This window comes from Notolabrus celidotus, chromosome 10 (genome assembly GCF_009762535.1).
Source record: "Notolabrus celidotus isolate fNotCel1 chromosome 10, fNotCel1.pri, whole genome shotgun sequence".
Classification (NCBI taxonomy): Eukaryota; Metazoa; Chordata; class Actinopteri; order Labriformes; family Labridae; genus Notolabrus; species Notolabrus celidotus.
The window spans coordinates 25,582,602-25,600,107 of record NC_048281.1 but is presented as its reverse complement, the minus strand read 5'-3'; the positions used below and the strand labels follow the sequence as shown (position 1 = coordinate 25,600,107).

At 38.8% G+C, this 17,506-nt stretch overlaps 2 protein-coding genes across 2 annotated transcripts; one reads left to right on the top strand and one right to left on the bottom strand.

The window, feature by feature from the left end:
• Nucleotides 1-4,774: 4,774 nt before the first annotated feature.
• On the bottom strand, nucleotides 4,775-9,179 carry LOC117819707 (protein CXorf21). Its single transcript, XM_034693128.1, has 3 exons — nucleotides 9,055-9,179; nucleotides 8,185-8,277; nucleotides 4,775-5,989 (listed from the first exon to the last, which is right to left on the bottom strand). Exon 3 carries the CDS (start codon nucleotides 5,985-5,987, stop codon nucleotides 5,064-5,066), a length of 924 nt encoding a protein of 307 aa, XP_034549019.1. The 5' UTR covers nucleotides 5,988-5,989; nucleotides 8,185-8,277; nucleotides 9,055-9,179; the 3' UTR covers nucleotides 4,775-5,063.
• A 2,140-nt stretch (nucleotides 9,180-11,319) lies between these two features.
• On the top strand, nucleotides 11,320-17,020 carry LOC117819709 (uncharacterized protein C13orf42). The gene is made up of 3 exons (XM_034693129.1): nucleotides 11,320-12,022; nucleotides 12,102-12,246; nucleotides 15,863-17,020. Exons 1-3 carry the CDS (start codon nucleotides 11,606-11,608, stop codon nucleotides 16,117-16,119), a joined length of 819 nt encoding a protein of 272 aa, XP_034549020.1. The 5' UTR covers nucleotides 11,320-11,605; the 3' UTR covers nucleotides 16,120-17,020.
• The last annotated feature ends 486 nt before the right edge of the window (nucleotides 17,021-17,506 follow it).

The window sequence follows — 17,506 nt, the reverse complement described above, 5'->3', positions numbered from 1 at the left end:
GCTCTTTACTTTTAAATCACGTCTGAATTTTTTGAATTTTAAGCTAAATGTCTAGAAGCTTATCGCAACTTGTTTTAAAAGCAAGACGCTAGTGTGAAGAATTATTAACAAGATTCAGAAATATCTGGAATGCATGCCCTTTGCAAAAGCTTTCACAGAGAATAGAGAAAAAACGAAGTGATCTGCAAGTCAATATATGGAGTACAGAAGAATAAACATGTGAGTGCATAAAAATCTGTTTTTCCAGCCACTTGTCAACCACAGTCACGTGGGCCCTGTGTGCTGTGATATATAGTCATGCATTACCACATTATGTTCCACAGCTCTTTGAGTGCCAGATCCTGCTGCCCCGCTGTCTCTCAAGGTCTTCCTCTGTCTGCTCCAGCTTATCCAAGGTCACCTGCGCCGCTGCAGGCTCCCTGCAACCTTGAGCGGCTAACTGACCGGGAAATGTGTGTTCTCCCGTTCCACCACCTACGTGTCCTAGTGTCAATCAGCCCGATACAGAGCGGAGCTGTCGTTAAATGTTCCAGCATGCTGCTTGGACATTAGGTCACACCGGTGAATGTAATCTGTATTAAAAAAAAGCGCAGTTGTTCAAGGTTAGCTATGAATTTAGGAAAACAAGGCCCAGCTTCTGCACAACTTTAATTAATCCAAGCATCTCAATACACAACGTTGCACCCGTTTAGCATTTGGATGTGCATTTACTAAAGGTATACATCAAGATCCTTTATGGGTAAAATAAGAAGTGGAATTGTGCATGTGTTTGTGTGCACATGATTGAGCATGTGTATCAATGTCTAACCCTGTATAGAGCTCAAAGCATCTTGACTGTCAGTAGGCCTTGGAAGACAGCAATAAAGGTTTTTTAAATCAAGCAGCCACAAAGCAAGAAAAAAATATAAGTAAACAGTACGCGACTGTTCCAATTAACAAGGTTCATACTAAAAGCTTTTTAAATAAAGGCAAGCAGCAGAGTGCTACAGAGGATTAAAGCCACAATAGTGAGAGTGTATGTGGGACCTTGGCTTTGATATGAAATCTTGCGGCCTTGCCTTTACCGCCCTCCATGTTAAAAGCTCTTTGTGACAAGGAAATTACTTTATGAACCTCTGAAAGACACTCCAACACTTCAACCTCCCAGTTAGTTTCATGGACAGACCATGAGAGAAGTGTTTTCTCTCTTTTTTTACATTTTTAAATCACTTTTATCAGTCTGTGTCCCTGCTCTTATTTCAGGGCTTATCCTTCATTTTTCAGTTTCACTTTTTCTTTAGAGAAAAGCTCTAATTACAGAAAATTTCAAAACTCTTTGCCCTTCTGTTAAGACAGCACTAGTACTTAAATACGTATAATTTAGTTAGGTTTTTATTAGCAAGAAGGATAAATAATTTGCTAGATTTGTGTGATTTGGGAAAGTCCAGGGTTTGCAAACAAATATGAAGAGACCGCAGTGTAGCTTTACCTTCAGCCTTTTAAACAATTCTCAACCTGTGCTGGAACAAGAGGTCTGTTTTTCATTTTCTCAAGGTCTGTGGAAATCAGTTTGTTTGAATATGCTGGTCCTGACATTGGCTGAATCATATTTATGTGTGAGTGTGTTTTTGTTTAGGTCTGCAAGGATTCGGTTCCTTTAACATGTACCTGGGATGTTGAATCCGGATAGAGGCAGAAATACCAAACATGTGTCTCTGCGGCCTTGAGACTTCACAGGGCTCTCGGACTGCAGCGCTCGGCTTGGTAAACAGCGCTTTCCTCCTGTGGCTCTGTGTTTGGACAGGAAACAAGGAAGCTGATCAAACGCTGGGCTCAGAAGGCCACGGCTGCACTGGGCTGGAAATGAGTCGCGGGGCTTTCAAAGCTCTTTGAAGAAGAGGAAACGTGAAAAATAACATGTCACTTGTGTGTGCAAATTTGTCAGTTTGAGATTTTCTTTTGTTGTCCATCTATAAATCACAAAAATAAATCACACAATGTATTGAACTTACCTCTAACTTGTATTTTGTTTACCCATGACAGGAACCAGTGTCACAAACAGTTGCTGCGCGTGACAGCCTGTGCGCTGCAGATTTACTGCCCTGTCCTGATGACATCATAGATTAGCAGCAGGACAGTGCAGATGATAGGAAGCATTATGTGGATGGATAGATGAAGGGTGAGAGAGGGGATAGGAGGAGCAGGAGGAGGAAGAAGACTGGCAAAAAAAAGAGTAGATGTGTGTCAAAGTCATTGGGGTTAATAGGTGAGGTGGTAATGCTTCCCCCTTGTGACTGTGTGTAACACTGCAGAATTTGCACGATGTCATTAATGATGACTTCATCAGTGGCAGGGCAGCATCCGATTACACAATTCAACAAGTGCGTTTGTATGTACTTAATGTTTCTGCATATCAAATGTACATGTAAAGTCATAGCTTTTATTATGACACTCTATTGTGTTATCTGTTAAAATGAATGATATGAAGGGATTGTTTTTGGTGTTTTGAAGAAACACAAGGACACAGACAGACACACACACACACACACACACACACACACACACACACACACACACACACACACACACACGGACACAAAGCAATGAAATGCAATATGTATGAGGGTGTGGAAGAGCCCTGTGATAAACTAAATGAAAGATAGAGGAGAAATGATACACATACCAATAAGGTAAACACTGAGGTTTAAAGCTACTGTGAGGAGATTTTAGTTGGTAGTGAAACAAACTAAAATTGATACTGCTGCCTCTAAATGACCTACAAAAGCAAACAAGACCATAATCAACAAGACTGATTATTTCCATATAGTCATTTTTTAATGTCTGAGACAGCTGCTGCAGGGTAGGTGTCAAACAAGGTGATAAATAGTATGCTGCGGAAAAATACTTTGTTTATATCTTCCACAGGATAAATTTTCAATAAAGCTGTTTTCAGACATTCAATCGAGACATTTTCTAGAAAATATAAAGAGCTACGTTCACACTTGTCCCATGACAGAATTAGAATGTTTTCCTGAAGATTTCCTGTTGCATTCTCACATTAGCTAACCCTGGCTTTACCCCTAAATTATACCAGGGTGCTAGTAGGAAATATTTCGGGTGAAGTCAGGTTGAAAAATGTGGCTGCTCACTCAAGTAATTTCAGAAAGTTCTGAGGAACTTGTGCATGGAAAAGGGCTTAAGTGATACATTTAACTGTGAGAAAATAGGCAGGATAAGCTACTTTGCTATAAAACACTACTTCCATATGCATGACACGAGGTCATTAAAGAGACATAACCACACTTTGTCCACAGGGGGTGTGAAAATCACAACAAACTGGAAGTTCCTCATAGGAGCTTTAAAAAAAAAAGGAAAATCATTTTAAAGTGTCACGTTGGTAAAGTCTGTAAGATGTTTGAATTTACAGACAAAGTAATAGTTTTAATGGTGATTAGACTTTTGTTCCAAACAAAAACAGAACAAAACTCCTCACAGGATCTTAATGGAATTGGTAATATTCAAATTTTGCTCTCTGGTGAAAATAATTAGAGGTTGCCGTCCTTTACAAAAAGCTTCATGAATGTAGCAAAATAAAAAATACAAAAGGTCCTAATGTGGATCTTTGTGGTACACCAAATTTGGTAACTCAATTATTTTGAGTCCAAAAATACAAAGCAAGACTTTTTCATTAAGGGTATTGTAATGTGCATTATTTTACAGTTTGTAATAAGTATTAAGACTATTGAAGTGATAATATTGATCTGCTGATTATTACATAGAACATGATTTGATAATCACTTACAAAAAACCTGTTTAAAGTGTCTGGACTGATGAAGAATATTAATTCAAGATCTTCCTGTTCATTGAGCATTATAAACACACTGATTGACTTGTCATGCTTTATTTAGGTTGTACACATTACCATGCTAGTTTTCATATTATGCCATACTACACTGTTATTACCAAAATCTTTGCACATCATTGCGATATTGGAGTTTAGATGATTAGATTAGATAGTTTGCAGATCTGCAGTCTTCAATGCACAGTAACGTCTCTCTAAGTGAGAAAGTCTGATGCAAGTTTCCATGGTTAAAAGCTCAAAATTGGAGTCAGGACTTCTTTGATTGGGGAGGTGCAAATCTTGTCATGACCTGGAGCAGATTTTTTAACTCCAATTTAATATCATTCAACTCCCTCAGGCAGACATCAAAGTTACTAAAAGATGGAAGAGAACTTTTTATTATTTAATGGGTAATCTCTGTGAACTTGCTTTCTGAAAAAGAAAAATATTCCAATTGGAGAAAAGAAATCATTGAACTTTCAACCTGAATCAAAAGGATCAATGAAAGTACAACTTTTATCTGTAAAGGTTGAAGGAAATTGTAAGAAGGCCTTTATTCTCTAAAGGCCTGACTGATAATTTTCCAAGAAACATTAATACTTCTTTTAAATTTTGTCTACTGGTAATTGAAGAAGTCATTTCCTAAGCAGCTCTGTGGAGATGAATATATTTTTTTAAAGTTTTATAAGAAGCAGGGTGTTAGAGTTTAAAATAAAATATATCTTCTGCTGCATTTTTTTCTACCTCTGTTGACCTCTTTCAATCTATACAAGACCAAAATAATGTTTTTCTACAGTAAGAACCAACAATAAAATTAACCAATGGAAACATATCCTGTAAGTGAAGTAAAGGATAATGTAGTTAGTCGTGGTTATGCCAACTAGAATCCCAACAGGGTGAGACAAAACCTCAACCCTTTGTTTAGAAATGAGGCCAAAAAAGAGGAAAGAATAGTTTCTGTTTTCACTTCCTGTGTTTATTGTCCTTTAGAGAATCAAAACTGTACAACCCCAACTCATGAATATGCTCAACCATCACCTGAATGACTACATTTTAAAATTATGATACATACATCCTGCACAAACTTCCTTTAAATGCATAAAGAACATTCTTTCAAAGTCATCCACTACAGCTTCTAAAAGATAGACATACATGAATGTGGTTTTCAGGGTCCTCTTGTTTAATAGTAATAAAGCTAAAAATAAAAGGCAGAATTGGATGAGTAAGTGCTTTGACACAAGGGTTACTCCTCTTTATCCTCCCCGAGCTGCTCCCTGGATGCTTCATTTGAAATCTGCAGAAAAGGAGTGCTGATCTCACTTGACTGCATGTCACCCGCCACCCGCAACAGGCAGCTCAGGACCATGTCCTTGGCCAGACCAGCCTCCAGGTTTCCCTCTCGACTCAGCTGCAATGTGATCTGGTCCAGGCTTGTCAAAACCAGCTCTGAGCCCAGCAAGGGGCAAACAGGACCTGTTTCAGAACCTGAGCCAGGTTTTTCTCTGGCCATATTCTCCATCATGTACTGCTGGTATAAATCCAGGATTTTCTGTTCCAGGTAATGGTTCAGAAGAGAGTTGGAGAATGGACCTTCCCGTCCGTGGAACATGAAACTCCTATCACGGTTGCTTCCTTGTCTCCAGCGGTTTGAGCCTCCTCTAAGTGGGTGCAGAAGTCCAGTCTGCGGTGTCTTTCCTGGGGGAGATTCCTCCACAGCTGGGAGGACGTCACATGACTGGAGGAAGGGGCCCACAGCCTGGGCATCATTGCCAACACGGGGATCACCATCGTTGGCAGAGAGAGGCAAAACATGGTCACCCCCAATATGGAGGTCGCTGTAGTTTTGGCAGAAGCTCTGACAGAAAGAGGGAACCAAAAATGGAGAATCGGCACCTGAATAAGCCTGAGCGGGGATCTCAATCTCTGCAGAGATCTGTCTGTTGAAATCCAAAGACTGCAGCGGAGAAATGTACAACTCTTCCGATGGAGGACCTGTCTGCTCAGGGGAGACATGATGAGCGATTGGAGTGTGTCTGGTGGGGCCGGGTATGAAGGTAGCAGCTGCTCTTGGCAGCCTGTAAGTACTCTGGAGAGTCTGCTGAGGACAGAGGGGATCCAGATCCAATTCACCGTAGGTCATGCTCAACAGTCTGCCCTCGCAAAGCATGGCTGCAACAGAGAGTATACTTAGAGGCTGTCGTGCAAGTTATGAAACATACTGCCTATCATTAATTTACAAAACAAGATGTAACTAGACTTAAAGCTCTTGTAAGGAGTTTTCAGCTGGTTATAAAACAGACAGAAATAAACAGTGATGGCTTTCTATAAATATCATTAGTGCCTGTTAATGCTGCTGCTGGGTAGGTGTCAGCTGAAGTCCACGCTGCAAAAATCTATAAATATAATGTAATAAATATTTCCAATGCAAAAATTCATAATAAGGGATAAATCTGACTTTTAAGGAGGATGAGTTTTGGTTGTTATCCAGAAAACAGGATTAACACATGTGCGAGACAAAGTCCACAAAGATATAATTTACTGCTTTGTCCACAGCGGGCGCCAAAATCAACACAAAGTTAAAAGTTCTTCACAGGAGCTTTAATGTCTCAACACAACTATTCAGGGACTAGTTTAAAATAAATTACTAGTCAAAACTTGTACTTGTACTTCCATCAAGTACAAATAGTAAATTACCATGATATCAAAATAATAAACATAATTCAAGTGCAGCTCTTTAAATTCTACCAAGTTTAAAAACTACAATCGTATACAACAGTATCATCAGTAAACTGTATTATGGTACGGAAGTCTCCTGTGATTGTAATATATTGACATTATAAGATGGTGTTAATGCTGGTAACGGTGAAGCTAATGTTAGCTTCTTAACAACTATTTTTTAGTCCACTGTTTCACAATCTGTGGTTTGGGCCCTTTCAAGGGTAACAAATCAAATATGAGGAGTCAAGAAATAATAACGGTGACAGAAAGAAGAAAACACTAAGTTCTAAAACAAAAGCTTTACAGCTCCTGTGTGAATTTCTGGCCGGGTATTATATACATGGAAATGAATACTGATGCCTCTTAATGACCTACAATAGCAAACCAAGCCATCAGCATAACCACTGACTTTTCTACATTGTTATTTGTTATGTTTAAAACTGGCAGGAGGTAGGTGTCACTCAATTGGATCACGTGCAGACAACCAAAATCGCCTTTTTTTTTTTACATCTTCCACAGCAAAGATTTGTGATGAGTGATATAGTTAAGTATTGAAATAATGCAAAGTGATATATATTGGGTTTTTTTGTTAGAGAACACTACTATAATGTACACTAGACCAATTCAGAAGAGAGAGAATTGGTACTGCTTTGTCCACAAGGGGTACCAAAATCAACTCAAACCTAAAAATCCTTACAGGAGCTTTAAGGAAATTTTAATTCATTTGCAAAATACAGATTTTTTTGTGGGATTTGAATGCCAGAAATGTTACTGAATTTCAAGCTTTGGTGCAGTTCTTTTTAAAAACTCTCTATATGTGCCTTATTTCCATAAATAGTACGAGTAGGTTCGCTCCAACTCTCACCTCTTTTAAATCAAAGATTAAGACTTTCTTATTTGCCACTGCCTTCCTATCTACGCTTATTTTAACTCACTTTAAATAAAAATTTTAATGTAATTTTTAATATATTTCTAATTTTCCTTTTCCTTTGTGTTTTATTATATTTGTCATTTTAATTGTGTTCGTTTATGCTTTTCTGAATGATTCCAATGCTTTTAATCTTTTAATGTAAAGCACATTGAGTTGCCCTCGTGTATGAAATGCGCTATACAAATAAAGCTGCCTTGCCTTGCCTAGTATACAATAAGTAGCTGCAGCCATCTGATAAATGCAGGGGAGTAAAAATGACATTTTCCCTCCTAATTGAGGTGAACTGTCATGAAATGGAAATCCTTCCTCAAGAAAAATATGTATAACTTTGTGCCACACTTCTATAGATATATTTGTCACATTTTATTTCTGAATAGGACAAACACTGCATAATGCATGGATCGATGTCACACACCAGCCTCAGATAGTTTGAAGTAGCTCTCTTTTGATAAGCCTGTATACTAGATTCATCTAAAATACATTCAATTCAATATAAATATGGAGCACAAAAAACACAGCAATGGTATTTATGAGAGAATGCTCTTAGACAGAAGTTTCAATTGTACCTGGATGATCATACTCATGATCTGTTTTCTGTATAAGGAGGTCAACGTATTGATCCCCAAACAGAAAAATATGAATTTAAAAGGCAGCACCGTACCTTATCCTACAATCGTAAATAAATCATACTCCTCAGTCACAAACATATTCCTACCTTAGGCTTGAATCACAGTCTCTCAGCCAGCCTTCACCTTCGGGGGATGAGTGTCCTTCTGCAGTCTTTATCACGGTAGGAGAATACGCTTTTCTGAAAAATATTGCATTTTTGTATCGATACTGGTTACAAAATGTGAAAGCTTTATTTGTTTCAGGGTCTGCATGAGTAAGAGTGTGCACTCATGTGTGAGGATCACCTGGTAGTCTTATAACACGTGAAGAGGAAGTTGAAATGACAGGTAGTTTTCTGTTCCCATTTCCACAGAAGTAAAGTTACAGCTGTTTTAATTAAGAATAAACTCTACAGAACTATCTGGAACATTAATATCTTATGATAAAGGATGAGATTGGTTGGCCTTCTATTTTCTTTACCTCTATCTATTGTACTGCCTTACACAGTAATGTTCTGCTAAGTTTCTTTTTCACAAATAAAGAGAAAAGTCAGGTATTACTTTCTTGTGCATCTGAAATAACTTACAAAACCACAGATGTCTTGTTTTCGTGTAAATGAAACAGGTGTGGAACAAACAAAAGAGGAAGCTATCAACGATTTGATCAAAATATCAGGAAAGTGAAACTTTTTCAGATATTTGTTCCTGTTTTAATATTCTTGCTTTCTGTGTTGAGGGCACAGGTTTGAAGCTTTCCTTCACTTGTTATTCTACAGAAGTGTGATTTCATGTCATGTTGTCATGAAACTATGCCTTAAATTTGCCATGATTGCAAATACACTGAACTGTGAAAGTGACTTTCCCTGAGTCTAGTTCCCTAGTAATTAATTTTTTCCCTCCTGACTGGATTCCTCTGTGATAAAAACTCCTGCATTAATCTCCTCCTGGCAAACCAAGGAGAGATCTAAATCAGTTACCTGGTGAGAGTGATGGAAACTTCCAGGCTTTATTTATGACTCCTTGTCTGCATGTATGAATCGCGGTTAAGCCCCTTGTAATCAGACTTCCTCCTCTTGCAGCGGGGAAGCCCAACAATGAGAGTCTTTGAAACATGAGAGAACATGTTGTATTATTAATTAGGTGAAGAAACCTGGGTAGAAGTTTACAACACATAACGTTATCAAGTTTGTTACATGCAGCTCAAGAAACTGAATAAAAAGTTTTGTTTTTTGCACATTGTCATGTAGGGTGCCTCCAGAAAGTCAAAGTTGGAGCCATCCATCATATTTATTTTGACTACATCTTATAATTCATGTACATTAGAGGAGATGTGACATTTGCGAACGAGTCAGTCTTTTGAACGGCTCTTTTAACCCTCCTGTTGTGTTGCGGGTCAAATTGACCCTTTTAAAAGTCTATTTTAGGTAATACATGCCTTCCAAACCAGCTAAATGCAGCATAAAAATCTGGGCAGCATGTGACAAAAGAGGTGTCGTGTTAATTTATTAACATCACTTCATAAAAAAAAAAAAAAAAGCAAAATAAAATAAACAAAAATCTTTGTCATGTAAGTCTATTGTATTTATATTTAAGTCTTTCCAATGTACATTAAAAATAGTTTTAACATTAATGTTAATGAAAAACGAGTGAGTTATCCTCATTGAACCATGATCTGTGAGAATTCAAGAACACCAATGGACTAAATCTTGGTTTAAATGTTTAGTAATGGAGTTGAAAATTAATGTGTATGGTATTTTTGGGGGTTCTGACCCTTTTGGATAATTGAATATGCCCCGGGTCAATTTGACCCAGGAACAGTATTGCTGTTCCAGAGAAACGAACATAACAGGAGGGTTAAGTGAACAATGAGAACCGAACCGCAGTTGCGAGCCGTTTTTATATGCAGAATGCCCACGCTGCCTTCACGTGTCACCTGCGTGCCCCATGAGTCTGAGTTGTCACACTGCCTTCATGTGAACGACCAATGCTATCTCCGAGTATGAGTTGTCCACAGCACACTCCATGCACGTGAGCGCGCCTATATATTCTCAGCTAACTTAGGGGAGGAAATAAGTCAGCACCGCTGACTGGAGTGAAGACATTTATTTAATTTGTTTAAAATTTTACATTAAAGTTGTTTTGCATGGAAGTTATCTGTAGCCTGTGTAGTTTTTATAGTGCCACAAAGTTTTTTGGTGAGGGAAAATTCAAAATAGTGATCTCACTGTTGAAGCATGGGGATATGGCAACATCTTATTGAATGTTTAAAATGCCAAATGAAATTCTAATCAATATTTCAGAATAATTCCCACCAATAGAGTATTTATATTGGTGTGATGTGTAAGTTTGAATTATTCTGATCCAAATCGAATCATATAACTGCTACCAGTGATTGTTTCCTTGATAAAAACAAGTTACCCCTGGTTGACTTCCAAAAAATAAATAAACATAACAATGAGCCAAAGAGCCAGTCTTTTGAACGGCTCTTTGAGACGAACGGCTCCTCAAGATCCGGTTCCCTTCAAAGAGCCATAAATCCAATCTCTTGTACATTAGAGGAGATGTTTTTATGTAAAAGAAAATAGACTTTAAAATCCTGCTGATGGTTTATAAAGCACTGAATGGGTTAGGCCCAAAATACATTGCTGATCAGCTACTACTTTATGAACCACCTCGACCTCTGAGGTCATCAGGTATTGGGCTGCTTTCAGTCCCTAGACTCAAAACGAAACATGGTGAAGCAGCGTTTAGTCATTATGCACCACATCTTTAGGTCCGCTCCAAGTCTCACCTCTTTTAAATGAAAGATTAAGACTTTTTTGTATTTGCCACTGCCTTCCTATCTTAGCTCATTTTAACTCACTTTAAATTCAAGTTTTAATGTAATTTTTAATATATTTCTAATTTTCCTTTTCTTTTCTGTTTTATTATATTTGTCATTTTAATTGTGTTCTTTTATGCCTGTCTGAATGTTTCTAATGCTTTTTATGTTTTAATGTAAAGCACATTGAGTTGCCCTTGTGAATGAAATGCACTATACGAATAAAGCTGCCTTGCCTTGCCTTGCCTTGCTTTACTTGAAGTAATAGTTAAAAAAAACAAAAACATAAACTAGTATGCACAGAGTATGTTGGAGTAGTGGCTGTACTTTTTGTTGTTATGAGTCAGGACATCTGACACAGGACTGTTGCTCTGTTGTAATGGTAGCACAAAGTGTAGAGTTACAGTCAGGTTGCTGTAGCAACATTGCCAAGCACTATCCGATAACAATAAAGTCATGATGAGAGCATGTTAGGCAAGGGATCCGGACCTGCTGTGGGTCTTTGTGGCACAATGTAGCAGCTATTTGGTTGTTTCAGCACCATGGACAGCGACTGGTCATTGTAAACAACTTTGGTCAGATCATTTTTGTCCTTTGTTTGTTTTCCAAGAAGGGAATTGTTGGACTTTGATAGAAAAGTATGGACGAATGCCTCACACAACCTGAGGAATTTAAGGATAAGCGTGTTACCCTAAAAGTTTAGAGGTATGTTCAGGAAGATTAATAACGTTTTCCGTCCCAACCACCCTGGGCACAGAGGGCGTGATTCTGGGGGTGATGGGTTTCGGTCAGAGCAGGACTACCACAGCGCGTGCACCGTCCGGCTGGTCCGCAGCACCTCCATGCTCGTGGTGGGAGAGAAAACTCAGACAGCCGTGGGCTCAACTTTAAAACGGAGCAAAAGCACCGTGAGCATCGAGTCGACCTTGTACTATTATCAGAGGCAGGAGGACCGGATATGGCTTTACTCTCAGAACCAGAACTGCCTGGAGTACCTGGAAGCGCTCGTGGCTTTGAGGCGGCAGTACACAAAGAGCGTGAGTGACTTGAAAAGTGCCGACAGCAAGGCCACAGTGTCCTCCAAAAAGAAACACGCGCCCCCTCCGCCTCAAAATGAGGAACCGGTAAGAGCCAGTTCGTTTAAGAAAATATATGAAAGGTAATATCCGAGGCAAATGTTCTCCCATTTTTGTTTAAACGCAGATATCAAGAGTCAAACCCAAGGCGCCTCCAGTCCCGGACGAGGAGGGCACACTTCAGTACTTTGATGAGGTCATAGCCAGCTGCGACAGTGAGCCTCAACGGAAGCCTTACATGGATGATGGGCACGCGGATGTAGACTTCATAGGTGAGTTCAAATTGTAATGGTAGCTGTGACCAGGGGCGTCGCCAGGAATCTTGGGCCCCCTGAAAAGATATCTCAAAGGGGCCCCATCACCACAGCCAACACTACAAAATATAACATTGCTGCAATAATACTGGTTTATTTGCATTAAACAAAAATATATGTTAAAACTATCCTGACTCAAACTGACTCAAATCTAAGCTACATATCAATATATATTTTTACAATTTCTCCAAATGTAACTGCACAATATTTACCTTCAGACTGTCCACCTCTTTAAACAAGATTATTTGAAGCCAAGTGATTTATAGAATAACAACAAGGAGTGCATTATTTGGTATAATCTAACCTCATGAGTTCAAATAAAACTCTAGAAACCTACAGTTTACTTCCAATCAGATTCAGCCACACTTGATGCTATGAAAATATGACAATTCCCCACTTTAGGCATGAGTTGCGCATCTCACGGAGCCGAAACTGACCGCTGACAGAGCAATCTAGTCGACAGGAATGGGACGGACGAAACCATTCTGTTTTCTGAAACATTCTGAAAAGAATTCTGAATGTATGTTTATTTATTCAGACAATTTTATTTATCTTCTTGCAGTTAAAACAAAAGAAAAGAAAAGAATATTAGAAAACACGTTATTTCAGGACCATTAAGGGCCCCTGGCCCTTTCCCGCTTGGGCCCTAGGTAGTCAGTCCCACTTCTGCCCCCACTATGACGCCCCTAACTGTGACTTAATGTGATTAATAAACATTTGAGCCCTATCCAATTAACTGTTCTTTGTACTGTTTAAAGGTCTAAATAGGCTTTAAGCTTAGCCTACTAAACTTAAGACCGTCATTATTGGAAAAAAAGGGGGAAAAGGGGATGTTTCTATGCCACAGTATCTATCTATCTATCTATCTATCTATCTATCTATCTATCTATCTATCTATCTATCTATCTATCTATCTATCTATCTATCTATAAAAATAGAATGTAAAAAAGTTTTTTCCATCGGATATCAAATAAAATATTGATAGTCTTCTTTTGTTCTACTTTGGTGATTAAAGCTAATACCTCATTAAAAAAAATCAGTATTGGCACCAGTATCTGAAATTATTTGAATATTTTCTCTATCAAAAAATTATTTAAAATAAAGAAATGTTCTAAAAAGTATGATTATATTCACTCAATCTCTGGGTTGAGGCTCCTTTGCCATGAATTACTGCATCACTGCAGAGTGGCATGGATGCGATCAGCCTGTAACCCTATTGAGGTGTTATTCAAGCCCAGGTCCCTTTGATAGTGGCCTCCAGCTGGTCTGTATTTTGGGGTTTCTTGGGTGTTTCTCATCTTCCTCTTCCTCATTTGGTCGTAGTTTTGGCGATGTGGGCAGGTGCTAAGTCCTGCTGGGAGAGGAAAAACGCTTCTCCATGAAGCTTGTCAGCAGATGGAAGTCTCAAACACCTTAGATTCTCTTCCTCCTGACTTTTGGAGACTGTAGGACCTTGATGTCCAAATGCAAAATGTACTTTCAATTCATAAATAGACTTTTGACCACTGAGCAACAATCCAGTTCCCTTTCTCCTTAGCCCAGGTAAGACACTTCTGACATTGCCTCTGATTCAGGAGCCTTAGCATCTCCCCTGAAGATGTCTGTGTGTGGTGGCTCTAGATGCAATGACACCAGCCTCAGTCCACTCCTTGTGAAGCTCTCCGAAGTTCTTGAATGGACTAAATTTGACAATCATCTGAAGCCTGCAGTCGTCCCTGCTGCTTGTGCACATTTTCCCACCACACTTTTCCCTTCCAGTAAACTTTCCATTAATATGCAGCACTCTGCAAGCAGCCAGACTTTTCAACAATGACCTTCTGTGGCTTACTTTCCATGTGGCGGATGTCCATGATCATCTTCTGGACAACTGTCAAGTCAGCAGACCTCCTCATGATGTGGTTGGGTGTTCTGAACTAGACCAATATATAGGAGGTATTTAGGCCATAATTATCTAAATTAAAACAAAAAAACACTTGATCTTTTTCACAATATTCTTATTTTGGAGCTGAACAACTTGATCTTTTACAGTCAATTCTTAATACTTAGATCCCAAAGAGTAACTACTTGCTGTTTTGCTTTCCACTTAAACATCTTGTGAAATAACTGAGATTAGAGATCGATATTTATTTAAGTACTGTGCATGAAGCACCTCCAAACATCCATGGTGCACAATCTCTACTTACCTTACCTGATTAAACCTCCTCCCAGGACTGAACAAGTGTGTACAAACTAAGCTTGACTGATATATCTATCACTTACCTGAGAGTTTTGTGCACCTAGAGTACAGCAAGTAGACATTACTACTTTATAATAGTAAGAAAATAAAGAAATACTCCAGTCGTGATTTCCAACACCTGTTTGATATTTCTTTTAACATGAAAATGTTCAGAGAATGTTGTGCATTTTACTTTTATCAGTACTTCTTAGCTTCTTACTTCTGTTACATGGGAAGTTTATGTTAATAAATGTTACATTAAACAAATGTTTTGCAACACAAGTAGTTTTAGTTTGGTTAAGATGTATCTACTTGACTTTGTTAAATAAAGTATATCTTATCTTATGTGCAATATAAAAAATGCTTACATGTGTATGAATCAGTTAACTCAGTGGTTTTCAAAGTGGGGGCCGTGGCTCCCTGGGGGGCCGCCAGGGGGCGCTAGGGGGGCCTCAGCAAATTGGAGGAAAGGAAAAAAAATAGAATCTAATTTTTATTTATTCTTTTCATAATTATTTTTTTTTTACAACACATTTGTTAATAATTTCTTATGCTAAACAAATGTAATAATTATAGAAAATGAATAAAAGTAATAAAATACATTCTAAAAGTTGATGTTTCTTTACATATTTTGAAGCATTGTCTGTAGGTTTGCAAAGGGGGTCCCCGGCCAACAGCTAATGCTGTTTTTGGGGGCCTTGGCATGGTAAAGTTTGGGAACCCCTGAGTTAACCTACACTCCAAGAGGCAACTTTTTATCAATCAATCAATCAATCTTTATTTATTTATACAGAGCCAAATCACAACAAATGGTATCTCAAGGCGCTTTTACAAACAGATCAGGTCTAGACCGTACTCTATGTTAAATTATTAACAAAGACCCACATCAAGACAGGGTAAGGCTTAGTCTGACCTCCTCTTAATCCACTATGAGCAGAGCACATCGCAGTATTTAGCTCGTTACAGCGGCGAGATAGAGGAGATGAAGAGAGAGATCTCATAATGATCTGCTAATATTCAATAAGATTGTTTTCTCATGCCCAAGGCCATTTTTATTACCTTTAGTTATTTCATAAGCAGATATTTTGGCATCTGTTTTTTTCTGTGCTCTCACGTCATAACTTGTGTGTTTTTGTATTCCACCACTGGTTGGATGGGGTAGGCAAAGTTCAAGTACGGATGAGCACAGGGGTAGTCAGACTTGCATTTGCGCATTGTGGCCCAGTAAATTATCCAAACCAGTGAGCAGAGTTCAAAACAGACCTGAGTGACAATACGTCTGGGTCTGGGTCTGATAGTCCTAATGTGAAATCTACTGGCTCCACTCAGGTTCTTCTCCTCTGCTCCTCTCTCATGCAGTGGCCTCCAGCTCGGCTGAACACGACCTCCACTCCAACTGGGTCTTGCGGGTTCCTCGGGTCGCGGAAGACTCCAAGCAGAAAGAGGTTCATGACTGTGCCAATGAAAAAGCCACAAAGAAGAAGAAGAAAAACCAGAGCCAGAGCGGGTCCACGAGCAGCAGACTGCGGCTGCAGAGGAACCCGATCCACCTGCCCAAAGTGGTGGAGAGCGCGTTCCAGACGCTGCGCTTCAAACCCAAATTAAAAAAGCAGTGAAGCTTGATAAGACATTTGAAACCAGCAGTATGTAGAGCATGTAACCCACTTTGTATGGACTGACGCCATGCAGTGAAAACAATCCATCCAGAGTATTTCCACATACTGATTCAAAAGAAATTTGAATAAAGCAAACTGGGAAAAAGTACGTCCGGTTAATAAACTTCCATCTGAAGAGATCTTTTTTTACAGCAGATGTTTCGACGTGTCACTGTTAAAAAAGCACATGCATCACACTGGCTCTGTGCAACGGCTGCACAATAAATCGCAATGTCATTGTTATTGCAATATGAGCATTTGCAATAAACACATCGCAAAATTCAGAATTTATCACAGTAAATAAAATTGCATTTCATATCCAGAAGCTATAAATCCTTGCTCAGTGTGTTCACATTTTCCAATAGGATGGAGGCCTGAGACTCTGATGCAGTCAAAGCTGAAGCTAGCTGCTATTAGCTTTCAGTAGATTAGTTGGTGCCAGTTTAGTGGGGGAAAAAAGCTGTTTGGTTAATTTTGGATTCAGAGAGGAGATGCTGCAAACACAGGTGTCGTGTAAGCACAGAAAGACAGAAGCGGAGTTATAGCAAATATGCACTCTTGTTTGTTTATCTCACTTTGTAATGTTGTCGCAATACTAAACACCATACTTTAATCGCACATTGCATATTTTTTCACATCTTGCAGGTCTACTCATGTGTCCCCAATAGTCAGAGAGAGATAAAGAACTGGCACAATACTGGACAGTGACACTAAGCCAGCTAGAAGGGATACAGCCATCAACATTTCATTATTGATACCTGTGTTTTTCCTACTGTGACACGTCAAAACATTTGCAATGAAAAGAAACCTAACCACTTTTTCTTCAACATCGTACTCAATAAATTTGTGTGATTCTCATCTATCAATAGGATTCACCTCTATGTCACTTTGAGGGTAAGGACTGATATAATCCAGTAGCTTTTTTTTTATCAGGTGTTGTTTTGAACTGAAATATAAGAAATGTTCAATATCGCAACTGGTATAAACCTAAGGTAGAGTAGAGCTTAAGGTCTAGAGCTGCAGAGAGCCTTCATTCCTTGAGGTTTCAAAGGCAAGAATAAAATACATGTCCATGTCCTTCACAGCAATAACACAAAGAGGTAAACATCATCCAGGGTGCTGCATGAATGCCTGTTTTTAATTTAAGAGCCAGGCTCGGATTTGTAAGGCCAATACAAGGTCTGAGTCGGCTGGATTGTTCAAAAGCAGCTTTGATTCTTCTGGTTATTGTTGCAGATGTTATAATGATTTAAAACATGAATGGTCAATTTATTCAATAACAAAATGAAACATTGTGACTTTAACTGTGAGGGTAAATGAGGATATGCACTCTGGCTGTGTTGATATT

What these genes read in the sequence shown, in the direction of transcription:
- LOC117819709 (XM_034693129.1), top strand. Translation starts at nt 11,606, where the DNA reads ATGTTCAGGAAGATTAATAACGTTTTCCGTCCCAACCACCCTGGGCAC. An exon ending in CGCCTCAAAATGAGGAACCG is followed by an intron (nt 12,023 to 12,101) that starts GTAAGAGCCAGT and finishes GTTTAAACGCAG; the next exon opens with ATATCAAGAGTCAAACCCAA. An exon ending in CGCGGATGTAGACTTCATAG is followed by an intron (nt 12,247 to 15,862) that starts GTGAGTTCAAAT and finishes TCTCTCATGCAG; the next exon opens with TGGCCTCCAGCTCGGCTGAA.
- LOC117819707 (XM_034693128.1), bottom strand. Translation starts at nt 5,987, where the DNA reads ATGCTTTGCGAGGGCAGACTGTTGAGCATGACCTACGGTGAATTGGAT.